Consider the following 25,712-nt stretch of genomic DNA (forward strand, 5'->3'; position numbering starts at 1 on the left):
GGTCAGTCCTGGGAAGGCCCCCAGGGTAGTGTCTGCAGCGAGAGCTGTGGGCACCCTAGGAGTCTGGACCGGGAGTGGGGCTCAGCCTGGGCGTGTCTTCCAGGTGGTACACATTGTGCAGCTCTGCCTTGATCTCCTCCAACAGATCCATCCTGCCGGCAGTAAGGCACAGAGACCGGGCTTAGCTCAGGGCGAGGGGGGGACCCCGGGGCCCCCCACCCCCCCACAGCCTGTGTATCTCACTCCTGTAGACTGCAGAAGAGACTGTCTTCCGTCAGCTCCCTCTCCTCACTATCGGGTCTCTGCAGGAGGAAAGGTCCAGCTGCCACCGAGGCTCAGAGCCTGGGGCTGTGGGTGCTCTAATCATGGCCTTCCCTGGCAGCAGCTCTCTGGGCATGGAAGCCTCTTTGTTGGTCGGCATGCAGGGGTGGACTCCCAGGGCTGAGGAGCTTGGGTCCTGACAGAACCTCTTCTCACACTGCTCCTCAGAGCTCTGGGTCCCCAGCAGGGAGGCTGGCTCCTGAAGGCTCCTGTGCAGGGCTCATGTGGGGGAAGCAGGGCTGCTCAGGGAATCCTAGGTCAGAGGGAGCCGGGAGACTTCTGGAGGCAGGGGTAGCAGGTTAGCAGTGGGCTGGGGGTATCCGTACTGTGGAGATGGGCTCTGGGCAACAGAGCGGGCTGGGGCTGGGGTCTACATGAAGACTGGAGCTGGGACTGAGGCTGCTGCCTAGAGTCAAGCTACTGCCCGAGTCCCAGGCTGCACTCTGCGGGACACTGCTGTGGCCTGTGATGTCAGGACTCTCCAGGGCCTGCAGAAAACAACGGCAAGGAACTGGCAGAGTTGTCCGGGTCCCCACACCTCCTTTGGTTACTGATCAGTTCCCCTGCTTCCTACCTGGGAAGGGTCTGGGAAAGGTAGCACAGGCCTTGATCTGGCCTTGGGAGCCACTTCACGGTACAGATGCTCTGGGGGGGGGGGGGTACAGAGCAGATGGCTGGAATCTGAGGTACACCTCCACAGTGTCCAGAACACCCCAGCATCTTCTGTACCCCCTAACCTGGCAGGGAACCCAGGGTGGCAGGAGACAGTGTTGTCCACTCTACTGGGGAGCTGACCTTGGCTGCTGAGTCCTGTGGGAAGGAGGTGAGATGGGGTGATATGGGACCTCCCTGGGGGTCTAAGTACCCAGGCCACTCTGACCTTTCTGTACCTTGGCCATGGCCTTTCGCAATAGGTACCGAGTGCTCTGCAGGCTGCCCCAGCGGTCAGCAGGCTCTAGGCCCAGCCCAGCTTGAACCAAGGCCTGATAGGGGGCTGGCAGCAAGGGGTGCAAGGCTGGGCTCTCGCCTGCTTCCAGCTTAGCCTTCACCTCAGGCCCCTCTCCCCCAGCCCACGGCAGCTGTCCTGTGAAGAGACACCATGAGGAGACCCAGACTAGTGCGATGTCACCGGGGTGGGGTGTAAGTGTAGGGTGGGTCACTGACCAGTGAAGACTTCCTGGGCCAGGATGCAGAAGCTGTAGAGGTCTGAGGTAGTGGCTGGCATGTCACCACGGATCAGCTCAAGTGGTAGCCATGGGTACAGCTCAGGGGGTGGGGGAAGCCCTGGCCTTGGGTCTCCATGGGGGTATTCCTGTTGCAGCCTGGGGGAGTCAAGGTCTAGTGAGCTAGTGGCTGCTGGGAAGGACACAGGGCAAACACGGTGGCAGGCTCTCACCTGGGCTGCAGCCTGGGCTGGTGCAGTGGACGCCCGTGTTCTAGGTGGCTCACCTTAGCCAGGCCTGGCCGCACTAGCTGCACAGCGTGGGAACTGAGACCCCCGTGGGCCCAGTAGCGGGACTGCAGGAACAACAGGGCCTCGACCACCTGCAGCAGCAGAGAGCCAGGCAGGAGGCCCGGCAGCGCTTGGGGACCCTCCTCATCCAGTCTTGCTGAATGCAGCAGGATGTAAAGGGATCCCAGGCACACTGGCTCAAAGAGCAGGCTCAGTCTGGACAGGTCCTCCGAGGGGCTCAGTGCCATCAGCAGCAGCAGGCCAGGGTGGTGCAGGGTGCTGGGAGGGAGCAGAGCAGGTCCTTCCTTCGCAATCCGCCCCAACTGCGCAAGGCGAGTCCTGACCACAGATCATCCACCAGGGGCCAGGGGAAGACTCCCGCCGGCCACCATGCAGGAGACACTGAGACCCTCCATCTCAGCCTAGCAGTGGCAGAGCCAGCCCTAGCCCATACCAGCCTCCGGCCCCTCCCATCCCTTCTGCCTCCTCTCCGGGAACTAATCTGGGGGCGTGGGGGGGGGGAGGTGCCATTACAGCTGTACTGGATGGATGCTAGCTCCGAGCCAAAGCTTTACTACAACTATGGCTAGTACCCATCCTCTTGGTTACGGACTGCTGGGGTCAGCGGTCAGCTGGGAATGGTAACCTGCAGTGCTGAAGGTCGGCCAGTAGCACATCAGGGTGGGTTTCGGGGGTCTTCAGCTGCCGCACAGTCACGGGGTGGCCCTTCCACAGGAGGCTGGGGAGTGGGCAGCAGGTGGGAGTTCCGTGTGAGGGAAGCAGGTGGCGGGGGGGGGGGGGGGCTCACTGAGGCCATGGGAGGGGCTCTCACTTGGCCATGAGGGTGTGAGAACTGCTCTCGTAGCTGCGGTCAGGGTCCCCCAGGGTTGGTACCAGCTCCTTGGGGTCTGCCAGTGGGATGCCCATTACCAGTGTCGGTGGCTGCAGGCTGTTCAGCTGAGGGAGGAGAGCAGGGCCTTTGGCACCAAGAGGATCCCGCGGCCCCTGCTCGCCCATCCTCTCCTCCTTACCTGGCCGAACCCCAAGGCTGGGGTTTGGGGGGATCTCCTGATCTGCCCTTGCCTCAGTGCCCTGGGATAAAGGGCAGGCTGAGGGTAAGTACAGGGTCACTGGGTGTGCTGGCCCTGGCGGCTCATGGGTGTGGACTGTTACCTGTCTGCCTGTGCCAGCCATAGTGGGTTCAGGGAGCCACACAGGCTGTGTCCAGAGCTAGCTCGCAACTGACTCAGGGACACAGTGGGGGCCAGCTCCCCACTCTGCACCAGTGCTGACATGTGGGTGCCACACCACTGCAACAGCTCCAGCACCTGTGTGGGGGCACAGGGTTAGGCTGAGAGCCCCCGCCGGCCTTGATGAGCCCGCAGGACCCCTGGCCATTACTCACCTCCCAGCTCTGCTTGGCATCACCCTGCTCAGCCCAGTCTCGAGGTGTGCGACCCTGCTGGTCACGCAGGCGCAGATCACCTCCTGCCTGCAGCAGGTGCCACAGCACCAACCCTCGGCCAGAGAAGGCACCTGCATGCATAGGGGTGCTGCCATCCAGGCAGCGGCTAGGACAGAACCAGAGGCAAGGGCGAGATGGATGAAGAAAGGCGGGGGGAGGGGGGTGGGGAGGCAGCACAAAAGGGAGCTAGCTGCCTGGGGGCTGAGCGGATGGGAGGAGTCCTGGGAAGTGGGTTATTGGAGAAGCCAAGGGGGTCAGTGTGGGAGGCCCGAGGGGATCTTTGTGAGCTCTGGAAGGCACCAGAATGAGGATAGTCACTGGGGGGGGGGGGCGAGAAGAGGTTAACCCAGGGGCCAGGGAAGGCACCAGGTGCTGGAAGGGGATTTGTGCACCCAGAGCGTAGGGATACTGGGACCTGTCTACTCACTGGTTGGGGTTGGCGCCAAAGGCCAGCAGGAGGCGCACCGTAGAAGCATGGCCCAGAAGCGCAGACAGGAAGAGTCCCGTCTGCCCAGCAGAGTTCTCAACATCTACCTGGACAACTGAGAGACAGCGGAGTCTCACTCCCGATTCCTGGGAGCCTCCGGCCACCAGGCAGCACACATCTCGTGTATTTCAGGCTAGCCAAGGGTGACCATGAACTTCTGCTCCTCCTGTCTGTGAGCCAGGATCCAACTCAGGGCACTGCGAACAAGCACTCTATCCACCGAGCTACATCCTTAGCACCTCAGCCAAGGCTCCGGGCCATGCCAGCCTCCACTGTTTCTCTTTGACTTGGTGTGTGTTCCGCCCCTTGCTCCATCCATCCCCCGCTGGCCTCTGGTGGTGTCCTAGCCCCGGCCTCGATGGCAGCACACTTGGCTGCCAGCTCACCTGGCAGAATGCACTCAGGCAGCTCCCTGGCCAGCCCAGGGTTCCATGGTTTCATAGTCTGCAGGCAGGTGCAAAGGACCCTTTAAAAGACAGGTCCCGCCCACTTAGGCTCTTTCCCTCTCGCTATCCTGCTGTCCCCCTGGGGCAGACAGGACTTTTCCTGTCTCCCTCCTCTCTACTGTCCTCTGTCTCTGCATCTCTTTACCTCTTTTCTCTTTCCTTCCCCTTTCTAATAAACCTCACTTCAGCTCTGTCTGCCGGGCACATTTTTCCCTGCCTCAGTCAACCTCACCAGCCATGGAATCTGCCAAGGTTCCTCATGCCTATTATCATAACAATGCCTTGGTCCCTGATTCCATTTGTGTCCTGGAACTGCCACCTCAATGCAGGGAGCTAGAAGTAACTCCACAGAGCTAGAACAAGGGGCACATCTGTCCGCCATGAAAATATCCATCCTCCCCACACCAGAGGTGTCGAATCAGGCTCTGAACACATTTTCTGCCTTACATTTCACTCACAGCCTATCCATTCTGCAATGACACCTTAGTTTCCCACTCTCAACCTGTGCCCCAAAGTCATCCTCCTGAAACACAAATCGTTGCCAGGACTAGATCATCCCAAACAAGTTATTCCAAAACAAGAATACCCGAAGAGGGCAAGGCTTGTTTTATGAGCCCAGCCTGGCTTTAATTCCAAAACTGGATGACAGTTTCCAGAACTAGGAAGTAAAACGCTAAATAGATTCCATTTATGATCACACAAGCAAAAACCTAAGTAACCCCAAATTATCCCCAGAAAGCAAGTGTGCTTCCATGTAAGAAAATCCATCAGTGAAATAGGCCTTCGTGGATTAAAGGACAGACTGTATATGTTCTGGACTGAAGGTGCAGCTCAGTGGTAGAGCCCCTGCCTAGAATCCCCCAGTGAGGGGCTGGGGTGTGGCTCAGTGGTAGAGCCCCTGCCTAGAATCCCCCTGTGAGGGGCTGGGGTGTGACTCAGTGGTAGAGCCCCTGCCTAGAATCCCCCAGTGAGGGGCTGGGGTGTGGCTCGGTGGTAGAGCCCCTGCCTAGAATCCCCCAGTGAGGGGCTGGGGTGTGGCTCGGTGGTAGAGCCCCTGCCTAGGATCCCCCAGTGAGGGGCTGGGGGTGTGGCTCAGTGGTAGAGCCCCTGCCTAGGATCCCCCAGTGAGGGGTTGGGGCGTGGCTCAGTGGTAGAGCCCCTGCCTAGAATCCCCCAGTGAGGGGCTGGGGGTGTGGCTCAGTGGTAGAGCCCCTGCCTAGGATCCCCCAGTGAGGGGCTGGGGGTGTGGCTCAGTGGTAGAGCCCCTGCCTAGGATCCCCCAGTGAGGGGCTGGGGGTGTGGCTCAGTGGTAGAGCCCCTGCCTAGAATCCCCCAGTGAGGGGCTGGGGTGTGGCTCAGTGGTGGAGCCCCTGCCTAGAATCCCCCAGTGAGGGGCTGGGGGTGTGGCTCAGTGGTAGAGCCCCTGCCTAGAATCCCCCAGTGAGGGGCTGGGGTGTGGCTCGGTGGTAGAGCCCCTGCCTAGAATCCCCCAGTGAGGGGCTGGGGTGTGGCTCGGTGGTAGAGCCCCTGCCTAGGATCCCCCAGTGAGGGGCTGGGGGTGTGGCTCAGTGGTAGAGCCCCTGCCTAGGATCCCCCAGTGAGGGGTTGGGGCGTGGCTCAGTGGTAGAGCCCCTGCCTAGAATCCCCCAGTGAGGGGCTGGGGTGTGGCTCAGTGGTAGAGCCCCTGCCTAGGATCCCCCAGTGAGGGGCTGGGGTGTGGCTCAGTGGTGGAGCCCCTGCCTAGAATCCCCCAGTGAGGGGCTGGGGGTGTGGCTCAGTGGTAGTGCGCTTGCTTGGCATGAATTAGTCACTGGATTGTATTCCTAGCACCAGTGGGAAGAAGAAACATCACATTTTAACTTGTAGATATGGAAAGTGAAATTGTTGGTGGCGCACACTTTTAATGCTAGCACTTGGAGGCAGAAGCAGGCAGATCTCTGTGAGTTCAAGGAAACCCCTACTACAGAGTGAGTTACAGAACAGTCAGGGATACACAGAGGAACCCTGTCTTAAAAAACAAACAAACCAACAAACAAATGAAAAAGTGAAGTTTATGAAATGTATTACCTGTGTATAATTACGGAGGGAAAAACTCAGGAAACTTAAATGGGAATTAATAACTTTTTGTTTTGGTTTTTTGAGACAGGGTTTCTCTGTAGCTTTGGAGCTTGTCCTGGAAGTCGCTCTGTAAACCAGGCTGGTTTTGAACTCACAGAGATCAGCCTGCCTGTCTCCTCAATGCTGGAACTAAAGGTGTGTGCCACTATTGGCTGATAGCAATTACTAATTATTATTATAATTATAAACCCCAACAAGCATGATACTTGGTACAAAAACAAATTTAATTCTCTAAATATGAAAAATAAAGTGTGCCAAATGGCAATAGTAGTTCGGGAGTTTAGTCCAATACTTTAAGGAAAAAAATTTTTTGAGACAGGCTCCTCATCCTTTTTATTGTCACCTTCAGCCTTCTGAACACTAGAATGACATGTGCACAATGACAGGGGTTTTCTTCCTCTTCAACAAACAAAAATCTTCAAACCAATCACAGCTATTAAGTTTAGAAAATGCTCAGATACCCAATCAACTTACAAAAGTGAAGACTGGGAAACTATTGAATGCATCTGGCTGTGAATTCCCTTCTTCTGGTACAGTGGCTTCCCATCAAACACATCACAAAATGCACCAGCACCCGTCTTTGCAGTGATACGTAAGGGGAGCCTTTGTGTCTGGCTTCAAGAGAAACGTGTACCATAGCCTTTGCGGTGTTTGGGTTAATCAGCAGAGCTGAGAAATTGCTCTGAGGCTGCTTAAACCTTGAAGAGTTGTCTCTCTGGTGAGAGGTTGCAGCTGCACTGACCTGGGCCCTAAGCCACTCCTGGCAGACCTGGAGTTCTTAAGCCATTAATCAAGAGACTGAGATGCTGTGGGTTGTCTGACCTCACAGGCAGCAAGGGCAAGATGACTTGGGTAGTTGGAATCTTTCCCAGCCCCTATTAACCTTGTATATGTTTGAATAAAGTAACAAGTGAGCTAGCTGGGGTCAGTCTTTTCTGAGAAGGCTATAACCCCTGTCCTTCTTTGGAAAATGACAGCTTAGCTTTTTTTTTTTTTTTCTTTTCCGAAACAGGGTTTCTAGATATTATTTTTTGGAGCCTGTCCTGGAACTCTCTCTGTAGACCATGCTGGCCTCGAACTCACAGAGATCCACCTGTCTTTGCCTCCAGAGTGCTGGGTTAATTAAAAGCATGTGCCACTCACTACCGGCCGGCTCAGTTTAGCATCTTGATGAGTTTCTCTCTCTACTGTGGCACTTATGACCCAACATCAAAGAATACACTTTCTCAGGCTCTCTTTATTGCCTAGATCCAATACCTCTCCAGCTTCTCCCTGAGTCTGGCTGCCCACACACATGCCCAGTTCACTTTGACTTCAGGGCCTTCTCGCAGGCCATCACACCTTCCCCAGCTTCCTTCCGAACAGCTTACGCGGTGAGAGTCTCTTTCACATTCAGTGAAACCCTTCCCACCATGTTTCATTCCCAACGATCCAGAGGCCAGATTCACACAACAGGTAGCAGCGACAACACAGGACCCTGGTCCCCAGGTATGGACTAATCAATTGACGTTGTCTCTCCGTGGTGCTGGCTGTTTCTTTGACCACACCTCACCAGCAGTGGAACCTTACCTGTGCGCAGGAGCCTGGCCAGGCCCCAGCATGGGCCACCAGCCAGAGCTAGGCGATGTAGACGGCCCACCTGGGCATTTGGATCCCTCACGGAACCCAGCTCCACCGGGAAGCGTGAGGCCTGGGAATGCATCTGCAGCTTGCTTCCTGGGACGGGGTCAGCTAGAAAGGCTCCTGAGGGCCCAGCAGAGGTGAACGACCGGAAGGCTAGCTGACAGTGGGGAACGGTGTAGTTGAGAAGGGGATTCGGGAGGGTCTGATGGGAAAGGAGGTATCTGGGGGACCCAGCTAGGGGGTTGCACACCAGAAGCACACGGGGTCAGAAGGGATAGTGGGAGTTTTAGGGCGGGGGGGGGGGGAGGTCATGCCAAGGAAATCCAAGGGCTGCGGCAGAATCTGAGCCTGGGAAAGGCTCCGCACTACGGAAGAGCTGGGGGGCTCTGGAGGGTGCTCGTGGGGTCTGTGGGCTGGGGAGGTCTTAAGTTTCCAGAATAGAGATGCGGCCTAAGTGTTGGGGGACCTGAACTGGGGTCAGGGTGGAGTATGGGGATGAAGTGGATGTGGCGAAAAGCTGAGGGTCCTGAAAGCTCCAAATAGCTCTAGGCCTGAACTCTAGCCCAGATGGCTTGGTACCTACCGTTGGGCGTAATTGTGATTGTCACGTGACTGTGGTACTGCGATGGCAGCCTGCGCCGGGGTTGGGGGTGGGGGTGGGAGGTGGAGGATCCTAGCGCATGATTGCCTGCTGCTTCCTGTCATCTTGCACTTGCGCAGTAGCCTATCCATCGTCCTGTAGCGGGAAGGAGGACAGAGAAGTCAGCTCAATAGATTCCAGCTGGTTCTTATTCCCCCTTGTCTGCTCCAGTGTCTCTCATTTTTGTAATTTTAACTATATGTGTATGAGTATTTTGCCTGTATGTATGTAAGTGTCCCGGTTGCCAAAAGAGGGAATAGAATCCCCTACAACTGGGGTTACAGGACCATGTGGGTGTTATGAATCAAAACCGGAACCTCTGGAAAAGCAGCCAGTGCTCTGAACTGCTCAGGCATCTCTCCAGCTCCCAGCCACACCCTCTTGGTCCCTCTTAACCTCAGTTCCTCATGCCCAACTGTCTTCCATGCACACCCACCCCATAACTATTTCCAGTCTCTTCCCTGAGCCCCAAACCAAAGGGTCCTTCGGGATGCTTCCCTTCAGACATCACCTGGACCATCAAGCCCACCTGGCCTTAGCCTTTCACCTCCCTCCATCCCTGCCCCATGGCCCATTCCAAGCCCCATTCCTTTCCATTCCAACCCACTCTTTCTCAGCTTCTCTAGTCTCTGAAACAGGTAGGGACCACAGAAAGAAGACAGAAGACAAATTTTAAACATAATGTGTCCTCTTCTACCTCCCTCTGTAAGACCCTCAGAATGAGGAGTCCCCCAGTTTCGGCCGGTACCTCCAAGAACCCAATGTCCAGTCCAGTTGCTGCAACACGCAAGAGGCTTTAACAGGAAACGTTTGCGCAAACGGGCTCCTCCAGCGTGCAGGCTAGAGAGAAGCCCCCTTCCCCCGGGCCCAGGTGTTTTTAAAAGCAAACCCAATAAGCTTAAGGAGGGGGTGGGACCCTCTGTCCATTTGAGGCCAGGTGGTTTCTCTATTAGGGTCAACAGACCTTAGGGCCTCAGGGTGTGCTAATTAATCTTGTCTGGGCAAACCGGAGGTACAGTTATCTCTTTGTTTCTTAAGGACCCTAATTCACCACCTGCTGACTCACAAGAAAGGAGGGGCAGTGTGACCTTATATTAACCTACTTATGTACAAGCCAGGTTTGCGTGTGTGCAAAAATGAGAAGGGGGCAGGGGAGATGGCCTAAAGCAGTAACTAGCCTGAAAGTCAGTATGACCCTCTATGAGTTCGAGGCCAGCCTGGTCTACAAAGTGAGTTCCAGGACAGCCAGGGCTGCACAGAGAAACCCTGTCTCCAGAAACCAATAAGTAAGTAAATGACTATGACCTTGACTCCCAGTCATACTGCCTCCACCTCCCAAATGCTGGGACCCTGACTCAAAGAACAGCTTTCACATCAAAACCGGTGCCTGATGAGCAGTTAACAAACTCTAACCCATCCCCCTCTCCCAGCCAACAAGTCAATACAGCTGACACCGTTTGTGTTGAGTGAGCGGTTTGGTCTCCTGTGGTCTGGCCTGCCTCTGTTCAGTTTTAGATGGCTGCATCAAGGAACTTGGCCTCACTTGTTCATAGTAAGCTTGGTCCCATTTCTACCATTTGAAACAAGAGATAGCTTCCTGGCATCTTTGCCTTCCTTTGGCTCACCCTGCCCATGGCAGAGAAGCAGAGGCATGTCTCCTCTCCCTATACCCCATGCCCTCAGTTCTTTCTCCTCCTCCTTCTTCTCCTTTTTTAGTTTTTGCAAGATAGGGTTTCTCTATGTAACAGCCTTGGCTGTCCTGGAACTCACTCAGTAGACCAGGCTGGCCTCAAATTTATGGGATCTGCCTGCCTCTGCCTCCTAAGAGCTGGGATTAAAGGCTTTCGCCACCAATGCCTGGCATGTCCTCAATTCTTAATTTGTACCATTGCCCTGTGGGTTTTCCTTTTTTTTTTTTTTTTTTTCTTTCTTTTTTTTTTTTTTTTTTTTTTTTTTTTCCAGATAAGATTTCTCTGTATCGCCCTGGCTGTCCTGGAACTTGCTCTGTACCTCACAGCTCCTCCTGCCTCTGCCTCTGTTCTCAAGGGCAGGGATTAAAAGCACCACCATAGTTTTCTGTTTTTGTTTTATTTTAATCTTAACACTTTGCTCTTTACTCCTTGGGGCTCACCAACCAGCTCCTGGAGACTTACTCTTTTTTTATGAATGCCTGGCCATAGGTTGGCTTATTTCTAGCCAGCCTTTCTTAAATTATCCGGTCTAGCCTTTGCCTCTGGGCTTCTCCCTTTCTCTGTTCTGTATATCCTTCTCACTCCTCGGCTTGCCGTGTAGCTGGGTGGCTGGCCACTGATGTTCTTCTGGCCTCTTTTCTCTTGCTCCTCCTCAACCATCTCTTTTATTCCTTCTATTTATTCTCTCTGCCTGGCAGCCCCATGTGGTTATATTTTGTTTGTGATCTTACAAATAGAGCTTACTTGAAGATCAGAGTGCAAAACTAGCCACACTAATTAGCCATAGAGGCCAGGCAGTGATGGCACACACCTTTAATCCCGGCACTCGGGAGACAGTGGCAGAGGGATCTCTGTTAGTACAAGGCCACCTTGGGCTACACGAAATCGAGCCAGTCAAAAAGAGAAACTGAGCTCACACAAAGGTGATCCCAGCATTTGGAGTCACGTGCCTTTAATCTCAGCACTAAGGAGGCAGAGACAGAAAAGGATATGGCCCGGGCGGGGAGAGAAATATAAGGCAGGAAGAGCTCAGGGCAGTCTAGGCAGTGGGTCTGAGGCAGTCAGTCTGAGGATTCATGGAGACGGGATCACCCCTTTGGTCTGAGGTAGAGGTGGTAAGATTTAGTAGCTGGCTGCTTTGCTTCTCTGATCTTTCAGATTCCCCACCCCCAACATCTGACTCTGGGGTTTTATTATTAAGAACAGTTAGAATTTGTGCTATAGCCCTGCCTCTCCTTTATCCTGTTTAGCTATTGGGCGCTTAGCTCTTTATTAGGCCAATCAGGTGTTTTAGACAGGTTAAGTAACACAGCTTCACAGAGTTAAACAAATGCACCATAAAGGAATGCAACACATCTTGGCGTCGTTAAACAAATGTTGCACAGCATAAACAAATGTAACCATCCCTGCCCAGCTCCTTTCCATCTTTGTAACTTTAATTATTATTTACAGTGCTGGAGGCGGAATTCAAGTTCCTGTATATGTTAAGCGCATGCTCTACCATTGCTCCATGCCCCAGCCCCTCATCGGGGGCTCTTGGCAAGTGTTCCACCAACCTCAGCCTCAGCTCTTGTTTTGTTCTTGCGATAGAGCATCACTATGTAGTCCAGGCTAGCCTTGAACCTGTCATACTCCTGCCGGTGCTTCTTTGGTAGTTTGAAAGCAATTGGTCCTCATAATGTCGTAGGAGGGACACTATTAGGAGGTGGGGCTTTGTTGGAGTGGGTACGGCCTTGTTGGAGGACGTGTGTCACTGTGAGGGTGGGCTTTGAGGCTTCCTGTGCTCAGGGTACCACTCACTGTCTCTGTCGATTTCCTGTTGCCTGGATGACGCTGCACCCTCAGCACAGGTCTGCCGGAATGCCACCGTGCTCCTCACCATGGTGATAATGAACTGGACCTCTGAAACTGTAAGTGAGCCACCCACTGACATGTTTTATTTATGAGAATTGCAGTGGTCATGGTGTCCCTTCATAGCGACAGACAACCCAAACTAAGACAGCTTCCTAGTGCCACTCTGGTTTTGAGGCAGCATCCCTTACTGGGACCTGTGGCTCAACCAGTATCTGCTTGTCTTGGCCTGTACCACTCCACTGTGTTTGGAGCTTTATATGGGTGCTGGAGATAGAACTCAGGCCCTCATGTTTTTGTGCACCAGACATCTTAGTGACAAAGACATTTCTCCAGCCTGCTCATCAATGCTTATTAACTGAAGGCATGGTCCACCCCTCCTGAGCACATGGCCTTGGCTCCGGCTTTTGTCTAATCTTCAGTGTCTACTCTTCAGCTGTGTTATTTATTGAACATCCTCTGAGATGGGAAGAATTCTTGAATAGATCCCTGGCCAAGTCCATTGACAGATACATGACCTCAAGTCATTATCACCCTGGGTCATTGAAACATACATGGACGCATGCTCTCTCTCTCTCTCTCTCTCTCTCTTTCTCTCTCTCTCTCTCTTCTTCCTCCTCTCACTGGTTTGGAACTCATGATCCTATTGACCCAGCTTCCCAAGTGCTGGGATGACAGGCATATGCCACCACACAGAACTAAATATCTCTTGAGTTTCAGAAATGCCCCACCTATCCAAGCTCTGTAGGCCGAGGCCAGGATCAGCCCTTCCCCAAGGAGGCAGCTTCAAAGAGGTAGAGGCAGAGGCAGAGTCTTGGGACCTTTATTGCGCACATGGCCCCTAATGGTGCTGATGGAGTAGCCCTCAGACCTTCCTTCCCAGAAGCCTCCGCCACAGTTCTTGGCTGAGTAATGCCTGTTCCCTGCGGGCACCCTGCAACACACTCCGGTTCTCCTGGGCTCTCCGAATCAGGTAGGGGATCACCTCCTCCAGGCAGCCATACGGGATAGACTTATATACCAAATATCCAGCCTGTCCTGTTGGGGAAAGTATTGGCAGAGTGTAGACTCAGAGATAGACAGACAGACACAGAGAGAGAGAGAGATGTTCCTGAGCATCAGCACCAAATGCTACTTCCCTTGCTCAGAACATGGCAGACTAGGTGAGTATGACATGTAATAATTCATCACTGAAAACACTCCTCAGCAAACATTTAAAAGAAACAAATAAATGTCCTCTTCTCCCTCTGTCCATCCATCCCTCCCTTCTTCCTTTCCTTCTGATCGGTTGTTAAGAGATTGGCTTTTATTGTGTAGTCCATGCTCAATTCCACTCCAAATCCTTCTGCCTCAGCCTCCTGAGTGCTGGCTGGAATTGTAGGCTTGCACCACCACATGTGGAAAAAAATATCTGTTTATTAAGATATTGTTAAGAGAGCAAGAAGCTCACCAATTCAAGAATTAAGAAAGTAAAAGCTTAGAGAGGGCTGAGATTCAGGAAGCTGCCATTCCTTCCCTGAAGGTAAAACCCAATTAATGTTGGACAACCTAGCATGTTACGTGATTACGTAGGCGCCTGACTGGGCTGAGTGCTATAAGGACCCTGTCCCACATTGAGCTAGAAGTCAGGAAAACTCTACCTTCTGAGGGAGAGTCAGTGAGGGTCACCTCCCACCTCTCAACACTGCTAGAGACTGTATTAGGCCAGAAACAGCCATCACTGCTCGGTGGTCATGGACTAGCCTGATCACACACTGGCAGCCTAAATTTATATCAAGGTATGAAAAGAAGCCTCAGGCCAGATGTGGTGAGGCTTGCCTTTAGTGTCAGCCCCCCCAGGAGGCAGAGGCAGAGGAGGCAGAGGGTTTCTGTGAGTTTGAGGCTAGCCTGGTCTACAAGGGCTGCATAACAAGATCCTGTCTCAAAAGCAAAAACAAGTAAACAAGTATCAAGAAACACTGGAAGTGTGGATCAAGAACAAAGTCTGTATGTTTTAGAGTATGTGTGTGTGCATACATGCATGCTTTCATTCATGTGTGTGTGTGTGTGAGCATGCATGTGTCAGAGAACAACCTGTGGAGATCGTTCCTCTTTTTTTTAAATCTTCCGTGAGAAAGGCCTCTCTGCACTGCATAAAACTAGACTAGATGCTGCACACTTCTGGGGAGCCTCCCGCTTCTGCCTCCCATGTCTACAAACACTCTAGAATGACAGACATTTGCACTACTGTCTGGCGTTGGCATGGGTTCTGGGGATTTGAACTCAGGTCTTCAGGCTTGCATGTTAGGTGCTTTACCCACTGAGCCATCTTTCCAATAGTAAAGTGCCTCTGTTACCCTCAGTATCCCACAGAAGGAAAGGAATCTGGTCTAAGGCCTTATGGAGCAGCAGTCGGGACACCGAACAGGAAATATGCCACCATAAGCAAGAACCAGCACAGGCCAGGAAAGAAGCCACAGGGCACAGCCCTTCAAGGGCTCCCAAGATGTCTGGAAGGAACCAGAGGGTGAACCAGCTGCAGGTTCTGCTTGAGAGTGGAGTCAGATAATGGTTGCAAACAACAGGAGGGATCTGGGTGAGAGGAAATGAGAGGGTGGGGTGGGGGGTGGGGGGATGGGCCGTTCACATACCTAGTGCCAGGGAGACATGGTCACACATGCCTAGAAGTTGTCCAAAACAGACGGGCCCATCCGGAGGAATGCCCAGCTCCCACATGCTGCAGAAGGGGTCACATTATCAATGCAGACAAGCAATGGCTAGATCTAGAGAGCAAGTCAGCCCACCCCAGCATTCAAATATGGGGAGAGAGCAGTTGGCCAGCTGGATCCACAGTTCCACAGCCACGGATTCGACCAGGGATCAAATATGAGGGTAGATCAGGTCCGTGTCAAACACCTGCATAGGTTTCCCTTATATTGTTCTTAACAGTATAACTATTCATGTATGTTTACATTCATTATTCTAGGTGTCATAAATAAACTTGATGACTTCCAGCATGGAGGAGGATATTCATGGGTCATATGCAAATATTCAAATAGTACATCATCCGATAGGAGAGATTTGAGCATCTGAAGATTTTGGTTTCCGTGGAGATTGGTCCTAGAACACATTTTCCACAGATCTTGAGGAATGACTATCCCCAAATTCAATGGTAAATAACCACTGTAGGGCTGGAGAGATGACTCAGTGGTTAAAAGCACCGACTGCTCTTCCAGAGGACCTGCGTTAGACTCACAGCACCTACATAGCAGCTAAAAAAAACTGCCTGTAATTCTAGTTCCAGGGAGTCTGACATCCTCTTCTGGTCTCCCCTGGTACTTGTATTCACGGGTGCATACATAAACACACACATGTGAAAATCAAATCAAACCCATCAATAAATAACAATTCTCATGATCTCTCTTAAGACTTCTACCCATTGAGCCTCAGCAGCTCCCGGGAGTCTTTAGTCCTCCCTCAGTCTCAGTAATAAGGGACAATGACATCACTTCTGAGCCTATAGCTCATACATAGACATACATACATAGACATTGTTTTTGTTTTTGTTTTGTTTTGTTTTTTTAAGATTCTTACTATGTAACTCGGGTTGGCATCAGTTCTTGATCCTCCTGCCTCAGTCTTCTGAGGACAACAGGTGTGTATCATCATGCCAGATTGGAATTCAACACTTTTAATACCCCCCCTCTTCTTCACTGTCCCCCACCCACCACCCCATTCCCGTCACTGTCCCCAGAAAGGGATGGGACACTGGGTTCCCATCCCTCAACCTCATACCGCTTAGTTGCCTGGTGAACGGAGTCTTCATTGTGGGAAGCCACCATGAGGTGGCACAGGGGGCCATGAAGGGACACACGGCGCAGCATCAGCTCCAGGCAGCGGCTGTAACTGAAGGGAGAGGCTCTGCTCAGCTCCTCTGAGACGGGACTCCTGCCCTCCTTCGTCCTTCAGGCACGGGCTCCTCAGAGCCATTTCCCTCTCTTGTAACCGGGTGAGATCCCTTAACAGTAGTCAGGATGGAGGTGGGTGAAAATCAGGGTCATGGTTGGTTCTGACATAGTCTCACGATGTAGCCCATGTAGAATTCACAGTCCTCCTGCCTCAGCCTCTCATGGGCAAGGATGGCAAGCATGTGCTTCTAAAAGCCAGAGTGAATGGCTTCTGACCTGATGATTCTCTCACAGCGAAACCATGTCCGTGCTCAAGCCGGCATTTGTCCAGGGTTAGGCACTGCAGCGTGGATGCATTTTTTTTTTAATTACAAAATTTTATTCAGTGTGTGTGTGTGTGTGTGTGTTCTAGAGCGTAGGCGTAGAGATCTTGCCACATGTTCTCTCCTACCACAGAGGTCTCGGGGATGGAACTCAGGCCATGAGGCTTGGTGGCGAGCACCTTTACCTGCAGAGTCATCTCACTGGCAGTGTGGTAGGTTGTCTTAATTTTCAAGATGACAAAAAAAAAATGTTTCAAGATAACATGATGTGGATTATGTATAAGAGGACATCCTTGGCATGCCTGTGATGTCATTGCCACGGAAGTTTAACTGAGGAAGAAAGGCCCTCTCTGCCTCGGCAACACACACCTAATGCAGGTGCCATATTTTATGTGTTGTGGTCCCAGGCTGGAAAAAAAAAAAAAAAAAAAAAAAACGAGAAAGTAAAAGCCAGGCATGGTGGCACACGCCTTTAATCCCAGCACTTGAGAGGCAGAGACAGAAAGGTCTGAGTTCGAGGCCAGCCTGGTCTACAGAGCGAGTTCCAGGACAGCCAGGGCTACACAGGGAAACCCTGTCTTGAAAACCAAACCAGACAAACTTAGAGGGGGTGGTGTGATGGGCTGAGAACTGGCACCCAGTTCTCTCTGCCCCTGGCTGTGGGCGCAATGTGGCCAGCCACCTCCTGTTGTCAAACACTCTGATACTGTGAACTCTGGCCCCTCACGCAGGAGTCGAAACAAGCCCTTCATTCCTGAAGCTGCTTTTGCCAGGGATTTTGTCAAGCATCCAGAAGAGTAATCAACACACCTACGGAACATGATTAGTAGCAATACAGGTGTCCACAAAAAGGGGAAATAACCACAGGAACGGTAAACTGGGGGTGGGGGTGGGGGAAGAGGAAGGAGGGTGCTGCTGTTCTGATCGGAGGCAACAGTGTCCCGAACCCTGGAGAGCAAGTGACATGGACACACACAAGATGTTTGGCACAGAGTCCCATGGCAGGTGGTGAGCAAGTGGAAGATTACATTGTGCAGGTCTGGTGGTGCAGGTCTGTCATTCCAGCTACTCTGGATGATGAGGCAGGAGGCCTGCAAGTTCAAACCCTGCCTGTGTTACAGAGTGAAGTTCAAGGTCACCCTGGAAACTTAGTCTGTTTCAAAACCAAAAGTAAAAAGAGGACAGTGCATATAGTTCAGTGGCAGAGCACCTGCCTAGAATCCCCCAGTCAGGGGTTGGGGGCGTGGCTCAGAGGCAGAGGGACTGTCAGGCTTAGGCAATCTGCTTTTCTCCAAAAGAAGAATTAAATGCTATTATTTAAATTTGAGTGTGTGTGTTCATGTGCACATGTGTGTACATGTGTGGGTTGTGGCCCTAGGTTGACATTGGGTGTCTTTGTTGATGGATCTCCACTTTACTTACTAAGACAAGACCTCTCACTGAACCCAAACTCATCAGTTCCGGCTACTCTAGATAGCAGCTTGTTATCCTTCCCACCCCATCCCCTGCCTCTGCCTCTCAAGTCTAGGATGACAGGCAGGGTCTGAGGGGTCTGAGTCACTGAGTTTGTGAGAGAAGCGCTTTATGCACTGGCATTGCAGTAACAAGCCACGACCCACAGCTTCGTGCGTGTGCGTGTGCATGCGTGCATGCATGCGTGTGCGCGTGTGCGTGTGTGTACTCCTGCATGTACATATGTGCTCCCTATGCATACGCAGGTAGAACGCAGAGGTCAACGTTGGGTATCTTCCTCCAGCTCTGTGTACCTTACTGTTGGAGTCAGGGCCCCTCACTGAACCTCGAGATCAGTGTTTCAACTGCATTGACTCCCAGTGAGTCTATCTCATCTGCTTGTCTCCACGACAGAGTGCTGGAGCCGTGGGTGTGTACCATGATACTCCGTCCTGGTGCAGCAAGCACTGTACTCATCGTGGTGATTTAAAAAAAAAAAAAAAAAAAAAGGCCCCCGAAGGGCGTGGCATTAATGGAAGGTGTGGTCTTGGTGGAGGAAGTTCGTCACTGTGGAGGCGGGCTTTGAAGTCTCATATATATATATATATACATATATATATATATATATATGCTCAAGCCACGCCCAGCGAGTCACTCTACTTCCTGTTGCCTGCAGCAGCTGCGTCTCCAGAGCTACGTCTTCCTGCACGCCACCGTGTCCCTCCATGATGATAGCCGACTGAACCTCTGAACTGTAAGCCAGTCCCAGTTAAATGTTTTCCTTTCTAAGAGTTGCTGCGGCCATGGTGTCCCTTCACAGCAAGAGGAACCCTAACCGAGCCAGTCACTGAGCTGCCTCCCTACCCTGGCGACATATTAATGCTATCTATTATTTCTCCTATAGCCTCTCAGTCCCTACCTTCGGCTAGTGGCCTCATAGTCAGGCTGAGTGCAGTCTTCCTTCCCTTGGAGCTGTGTCATGGCTCTCTCCTTGTCCAGATAGGCACCTCGTACCAACTTCACCCCAAACGCCAGGCCAGCCTTGTGTGCGGCCTCAGCATCCCGCTCCAGCCGTTTCTGAGTTTCCTGCAGGGCACACAGGCAGACTCAGGAGGATCAGGGTGCTGCTGCATCCCCCCCACCCCTGCATTTAGAGCATCCCACACCACCCACCTTCAGATAGGCCTGGTAAGTGTTCCACACCCAGGGCCCGCCTTCCTCGGGTCTGTTCCAGCGCAGGGCCAGGGCATCCACGAGCAGGGAGAGGGCAGGATTGATGAACGTGTACTCAGCATCCACCAGGAGCCTCACGTGCTGGGCCCGGGCATGCTGAGGGGGGAGAGAAAGATGTCAGGGCCAGCAGTGTGAGGGGGTGGGGAGCCAGTCCACCCACTTGGGTGTTACCTGGGCCACGCGGTGCAAGCGGCTGAGAGAGGCCTGCAGATGCTGATTCTGATCGGTGCTGAGGCAGGAGAGCTGGAGGTTCTGAGGGACGCCAGGGGATGGGAATGGGAGACCGCTCAGGACTGCTGGCTCCTCCAGGACCTGAGTCTTCACTCCCACCAGTGTGCGTGTGTGCGTGCGTGCGTGCGTGCGTGCGTGTGTGTGTGTGTGTGTGTGTGTGTGTGTGTGTGTGTGTAAAATCTGAAAAGTGAGTGACTCCCAGGGTGTGGCCACACATGCCTGTAATCTTGCAATTTGGGAGGCTGAGGCAGCCTGGGCTAATCTATCCAGTGAGAACGGAAGAGAGCCCGTGGGACGATTCAGTGGCTGAAGACACTGAATTCAAGTCTCAGGACCCATGTGGTGGAAGGGGACAACCGACTCCTGGCAGTTGCCCTCTGACCTCCAGCCCCGTGCTGTGTCATGCGCACACACCCACACCCAACAAACACATATATGCATCAATGTAGTGGGGTTTTAAAGGGCAATAGGAGAGAGGGAGGAGGGAGAGAAAGCCAGGGTTGAGAAATAAAGCCACCTCATAAAACTGGCATGAAGATGGAGTTAAAGGCTATCCTGGGCTACAAAGTGACTGAGAGACCAGCCTGGGCTGTATGAGACCCAACCTAAAGTAAAAAAAGGAAAGAAAAGATCAAACAAAACCAAAACTCACCCTCAGACTGATGGGAGGGCAGTGATGGGCAGTCTCTGGGTATGGAAGGAGATTTGTGTGGTCCTACTGTGTGTATTTCCTGGACTTCATCAAGGGGTATCTTTAACCCCAACCCCCCCCACCCAGGATCTCATGTGTCCTAGGCTCACCCAGAACTTACTGTGTAGCCAAGGATGACTTCCAACTTCTACTCCTCCTCCCTCTGCTTCCCAAGTGGTGGGTTTATAGGTGTTCATAACCAAACCTGCTTTCATTTGTAGTTTTCATTCAACACAACAATTTTTTAACTTAAAAAAGGCAAAACTAGTTTCAGTGATTAAGAAACTCTAACCCAAGCACTTCACAGCCTGAAACACTTGATGCAGGAGTGAACTAATGTCAACCATGGAAACGCATCACAAAGTAAGATGGGTTCATGGGTGGATGGGTCAGACCATCAGGTCCTGTTGGCCCTCCCTGACTATAGGCTCTGTTTCCATGGTTTAGCCCATGGCTGGTCAAACATATTCAGAAAAGCATTGCAGAGCTGTAGAAAACCTGTCCTGCTTTACTGGAATTCAGTTCCCAGCACTCATGGCAGGAGGCTGGCAATGGCAAGTAACTCTAGCTTCTGGAGATCTGCCACCCTTTTAAGGCCTCTGAGGGCATTGCACACATGTGGTGCATACACTAAAAAGGTAATTAAATGTAAATAAATAAAACAATTTAAAATGAAGAACCCCGCATCTGCACTGAGCATGGACAGTCATTGCTGTCACTGTTCCCTGAGATGGTGAGCACCATCAGCTTGACGGAATCTAGAGTCATCTGGGAGACCAGGGCTCTGGGCATGCCTGTGGAGGATTATCTTGTGTTGAGGTGGGGAGAGTCACCTTCCGAGGTGGCAACTTTCCCTGGTGGGGACCCTGGATTGTACAATAGAGAAAAGGAGCTGAGCAGCAGGAAGCTAGCACTGTGGATCTCTACTTTCTGGTCCTAGATGCCGCAGGACCAACTGCTTCACCCTCCTGCTGCCCCGCCGCCCTGATTTCCTCTAATGATGGACTGCACCTCACCTTATGAAGTCCAAATAAGCTCTCCCTTGGGTTGCTTTTGTCAGAGCATCTTATTACGAGCCGGGAAAAGACACTTGGACACATCCTTACTGATGCTGTAGAGCGACTGTTTACATAGTTTTTATGCTGCATTTGGTACTACAAGTCTCCCAGAGAGGATTTAAGTGCACAGGGGGTACCCAAAGTTATAGGCAAATACCATGATGTTTTGAGCGTTGGACTTGAGGATCCTTGTATTTTGGTATATGACTCGTGGTGGCAAGTGTGTGGGTGATCACCACACAACGAACTTTTCACTTTTTAAATGTTTTCCCTGCAGTGCTGAGGATAAATCTAGGACCTTGTGAATACTAGGCACGCTTTCTCTATTACTCATCTACATCCCAGCCCCTCACTGGGGGATTTTAGCCAGGGGCTCTACCACTGAGCCACACCTGAGCCCCTCGCTAGGGGATTCTAGTAAAATTCTACTCCCAAGCTCCATCTGTAGCTCCTGTTATCTGTCTGTCTGTCTGAGGCAGGGTATCACTGTGTAGCTCTGGGTGGCCTTATACTTGATATCTTCTTCATTGCGCACAGCTGTGACTTGCTTCTTAACATTTTATTTTGGAAAATTTTCAAGCACATAGTCCAATAAAGAAGAAGCCTGGTATAATGACAAATGCCTATAATCCCAGCACTGGAAAAGCTGAGGTGGAAGGATTGTGTGTCTCAGAGCTGGCTGAGCTACATAGTGAGATCCTATCTCAAGGAATAAGTTAGGAAAACATCCCCCCCAAAACAGTATGCATTTGTCATGCCAAAAATCTCAACAGGGCTCCTAGCAGTAGGAGTGAGGGGAGTCTGACTCTGGCCCTGTTGCCTGCTCTTGGGACCCTTTTCCTCCTACTGGGTTGCCTTGTCCAGCCTTGATCTGAGGGTTTGTGCCCAGGCTTATGTAAGTTGTTATGGTGTGTTTGGTTGATATCCCTGGAAGGCTTGCTCCTCTCAGAAGGGAAATGGAGAAGGAGTGGAGGGGGGAGGGAGTGGGGGGTGGAGCAGCTGGGAGGATAGGGAGGGGAAACTGTGATTGGGATGCATGAGAAAAGAACAAATACAAAATATTCAGAGCCATAGCTGCTCAAAAAGATAAAAGAAAAAAAATCCCAACAGGAGCCAGGGAGATTGTTCAGTGGGTAAACTTCTTGCTGGACAGGTGTGAGGATCTGAGTTCCGGTTCCCAGCACCCACATAAAAACCTAGGTGAAACGGCCCATCTGTAACCTTAATGCGGTTTCAGGGATGGAGATACGGGGATCCTGGGTGCCCCCTGCCAGCCACGGTAGCCGTCACAGTGAGCTCCGTGAGAGACCACCTATTAAAAAAATAAACAGGAAAGCCAGGTGTGGTGGTACATACCTATTCTAGGACAGCCAGGGCTATGTAGAGAGACCCTGTCTCAAAAACAAAACAAAACAAAACAAAAAGATGTATAGTGATAGAGGAAAAATACCTGTTTCCAGCCTCTGACCATGTGCACACACACACACACACACACACACACACACACTTACTTATCTGCAGGTGCACACATAGGAATAGGATATTGGAATATTATTAAGAAATGAATGAATAAAGCAAGAACCTCATCAGTGTCAGACATGATGGCACCAGTAATTTCAGGACCGGAGAGGCTGAGAAGGAGGGATGCAAGTTCCAGGCCAGTGGGTTACATACTAAGATCCTGCTTCAAAAAACAAAACAAGACAAAAGGAAAAATCTCATGGGTCTCATCAGTTTATATGCAGCAAGCATACACCAGTGTAGCTGCTCACTGACTAAAAAATAAATTTAATTTTTAAACAATGGCACATGCCTATATCTTTAGCAATTTGGGAGGTGGAGGCAGGAAGATCAGGAGTTCAAAGTCATCCTTGGCTATACAGAGAGTTCAAGACCAACCTGGGACACATAAGACCCTGTCTTACAAGCAAAACTACCACCACCAAAAGTAAATGTATAGTTCTTTTTAAGTGATGTGCTTGGGTGTTTTGCCTGTATGCTTGTATGCACATTACAGGTATGTCTGGTGCCCACTGCAGGCGGGACAGAGGCTTGCAAGTAGTTACGTGTGGCTGTGATCCAGTGTGTGTGCTGAAAACCTGGGTCCTCTGCAAGAGCAACAAGTGTCCTTAACTGCTGAGCCACCTTTAAAGCCACACTGTGTTTTCCAGACAAGTCTCACTGTGTAGCCCAGGATGACCTCAGCGACTTGATTCTCCTGCCTCAGCTTCCCAAGTGCTGGGATTACAGGCACGCGGGCCATGCTCAGCCACCGACCAAAGGCTCATGTCCTGTCTTCCGTGGAGAAAGTGCTGTCGCCACCCTGACCCCTCCTTTGGAAAGCTCCTCACCCAGGCCCCGCCCCTAGGACCCCACGTGATCCATATTTATCCATGTCAGTCATATCCTCAATGACACAACCTCTATTCCCTACCTGGCCTGAGTCCATGGCTTCTGCCAGCCTCTCGGGGTTCAGCTCCGAAGAGCCTGCTGGCCTTTGGATCCGAGCTGATAGCTCCTTCTGAAATGGAGCGGTGGCTGGAGTGTTGGGGGTAACCTGGTGGGCGACCACACGTGTGTCCTCACCCCCATGTCACTTGTCACTTACACAAAGCCGGGCGCTGGTTAGTGCTGTCACTTTCAGCTGCATGAGGCTGTTTCTGGCTGGGCCTCGGGTGTCCACGAGAGCTCGCGACAAGTCCACACAATGCAGCATGGTCCTGAGGTTCCCCTCATACCAGGCCTCGCTGCCCGGCCAGTGGAAGTCAGCTTCCAGAGCCTGCGAGCCCCCTGCCGGCCATCACCCCAGCCTCCCCTGGCCTTGCCTCTCTCTACTCACCTGGTCTTGGCAGTGGAGTCTGGTTCCTCCTCGGTGGGCACTGCCAGCAGGGGCAGGAGTCCCAGGACCTGTAGCTGCTGGACACAGTCTGTCACCTCCCCTGCTGTCTCCCCGGCCACAAACTGCCCATAGATGGATGCTCGGAGAAGTGCGCGGGAGAGCCGAGAGCCCAGGAGTCGCTGAGACCAGGCCTGAAACTGGGTGACCCAGAGTGAGGGGTCAGAGCCAGGTCTGGGCAACTTCCAGGCCAGCCGTTGTACCCACTGCTCACCGCCAGTCCATGTGTGACCAAAGGGGGCCAGGCGCACAGGCGAAGCACCAGCAGAGCCCGCGCCAGCTTGGCTGTTCCTTTCAGATGGAAGGCCCCGCCATCAAAACGCAGGGGCTGCCAGCCACCTGTAGAGGGCCTGGAGTGACTGCAGAGTGGCAGCCGCGCCCAGAGCATTTTCACACCACACCAGGGCCAGATGGCAGCTTTACCAACTGTCCCTTGCCCAGCTGGGGGGCAGTGACTGATTAACCGGCAAATCTTTAGGATAGCAGGCTCTTTTGGGGGGGAGTGGTTAATAATTAATGGTTAAGGACAGAGGTCAGAATAACAGTAACAGGATGTAACCCCCCCCAGTGACAGCCCCCAATAACCTTCAGCCCGACAGGACAACAGTGAGAGGGAATTCAGGTTCAAGTCAGTTGGGCTTTGCAACCTCAGCTAAGCAACCTTTGTCTCGTTTGTTGCAACTATTTTGACTTACAGGGAGCAGTATAGAGTTATTGCATACACTTAAACTGTACATAGCTCACAGCCCCTGCCGTCCACGCTAAACATGGAGTCTGCAGAACTTGAACATGAGCATGGGTAAGAAATGTCCACAAGGACCCTAGCCCCAAATGAAAGCAACCCAGATGTCCACCAAATGGGACTGGATGAGGGCATTGAGGTGGATGAACAGGGACTCAGGCAATGGACTACTATACAGCAATGAAAAGGATGAGCTACTCTTATGCCACCATGTCTTGATTTTATTTTTAATTTGATTTGTATACACACGCGTGCACACACACACACACACACACACACACACACACACACACACACACAGTGTGTGTGTTTTGCCTGCCTGCCCTGTCTTTTGAGTACCACATGCATGCAGTGCCTTCAATGGCCATAAGAGGGCATCAGATCCTCTGGAACTGGGGCTATAGAAGGTTGTGAGCTGCTGTGTAGGTGCTGAGAATCTAACTTTAAAGCTCTGCAAGTTTTAGCCTGGAGGTGATGGTTCATGCCTTTAATCCCAGCACTCAGGAGGCAGAGGCTATCAGATCTCTGGGTGTTCAAGGCCAGCCTGGCTTAGAAGAGCAAGTTCCAGAACAGTCTCCAAAGCCACAGAGGAGCTCTGTCTCGAAAACAAATGCTTTTAACTATGAAGCTTTTAATTATTGTGACATCTCTCCAGCTCCTAATCATTTGTTTTTAGATGTGTTTATCTACCATGCTGTTAGGTTTGTACTGCAAAGCCCTTTCATCCAATGACATTCCTGCCCTGAATTGCATGTGTGTCTGTCAATCTGTGTACATGAGTGCAGGTTCCCATCAAGATCCCATCAGATCCACCTGGATTGTGGTGATTGTGAGTCAACTGACATGTGTGCTGGGAACAGGACTCGGGCTCTCACTAGTGCTGACTGGGTTACACAGGCTTTTATGCCGATCCCTGGGGATGAAGGAGATACCTGTCACCTTGGGTTGTTCGCCTGCTCTTGTACAGAGCTCTCATCCGCTGTTTTTCCAAAGCAGGACCATGTCAACCCCGCAAAGGTGGGGGAGGCTTTGAGTGAGGGAAGCACAGGGCAGCCAAGTGACTGATGGCTCTAGAGACACTGTAAGAGGAGCCTGGAGGCCGGG

At 52.1% G+C, this 25,712-nt stretch overlaps 2 protein-coding genes across 2 annotated transcripts; both read right to left on the minus strand.

The window, feature by feature from the left end:
• Window positions 1–55: 55 nt before the first annotated feature.
• LOC127238910 (inactive serine/threonine-protein kinase TEX14) lies at window positions 56–3,351 on the minus strand. Its single transcript, XM_051207682.1, has 12 exons — window positions 3,180–3,351; window positions 2,948–3,102; window positions 2,806–2,866; window positions 2,607–2,731; window positions 2,421–2,513; window positions 1,718–2,053; window positions 1,486–1,643; window positions 1,202–1,405; window positions 896–966; window positions 648–809; window positions 244–302; window positions 56–152 (listed from the first exon to the last, which is right to left on the minus strand). Exons 1-12 carry the CDS (start codon window positions 3,318–3,320, stop codon window positions 56–58), a joined length of 1,662 nt encoding a protein of 553 aa, XP_051063639.1. The 5' UTR covers window positions 3,321–3,351.
• Window positions 3,352–12,902: 9,551 nt separating this feature from the next.
• Prodh2 (proline dehydrogenase 2) lies at window positions 12,903–24,254 on the minus strand. The gene is made up of 10 exons (XM_051207033.1): window positions 24,081–24,254; window positions 23,810–24,006; window positions 23,579–23,717; window positions 23,405–23,491; window positions 19,162–19,242; window positions 18,931–19,086; window positions 18,677–18,843; window positions 15,870–15,980; window positions 14,726–14,811; window positions 12,903–13,133 (listed from the first exon to the last, which is right to left on the minus strand). Exons 1-10 carry the CDS (start codon window positions 24,252–24,254, stop codon window positions 12,961–12,963), a joined length of 1,371 nt encoding a protein of 456 aa, XP_051062990.1. The 3' UTR covers window positions 12,903–12,960.
• Window positions 24,255–25,712: the final 1,458 nt, after the last annotated feature.

The sequence above is a fragment of the Phodopus roborovskii genome, unplaced genomic scaffold (assembly GCF_943737965.1).
Source record: "Phodopus roborovskii unplaced genomic scaffold, PHOROB, whole genome shotgun sequence".
Classification (NCBI taxonomy): domain Eukaryota; kingdom Metazoa; phylum Chordata; class Mammalia; order Rodentia; family Cricetidae; genus Phodopus; species Phodopus roborovskii.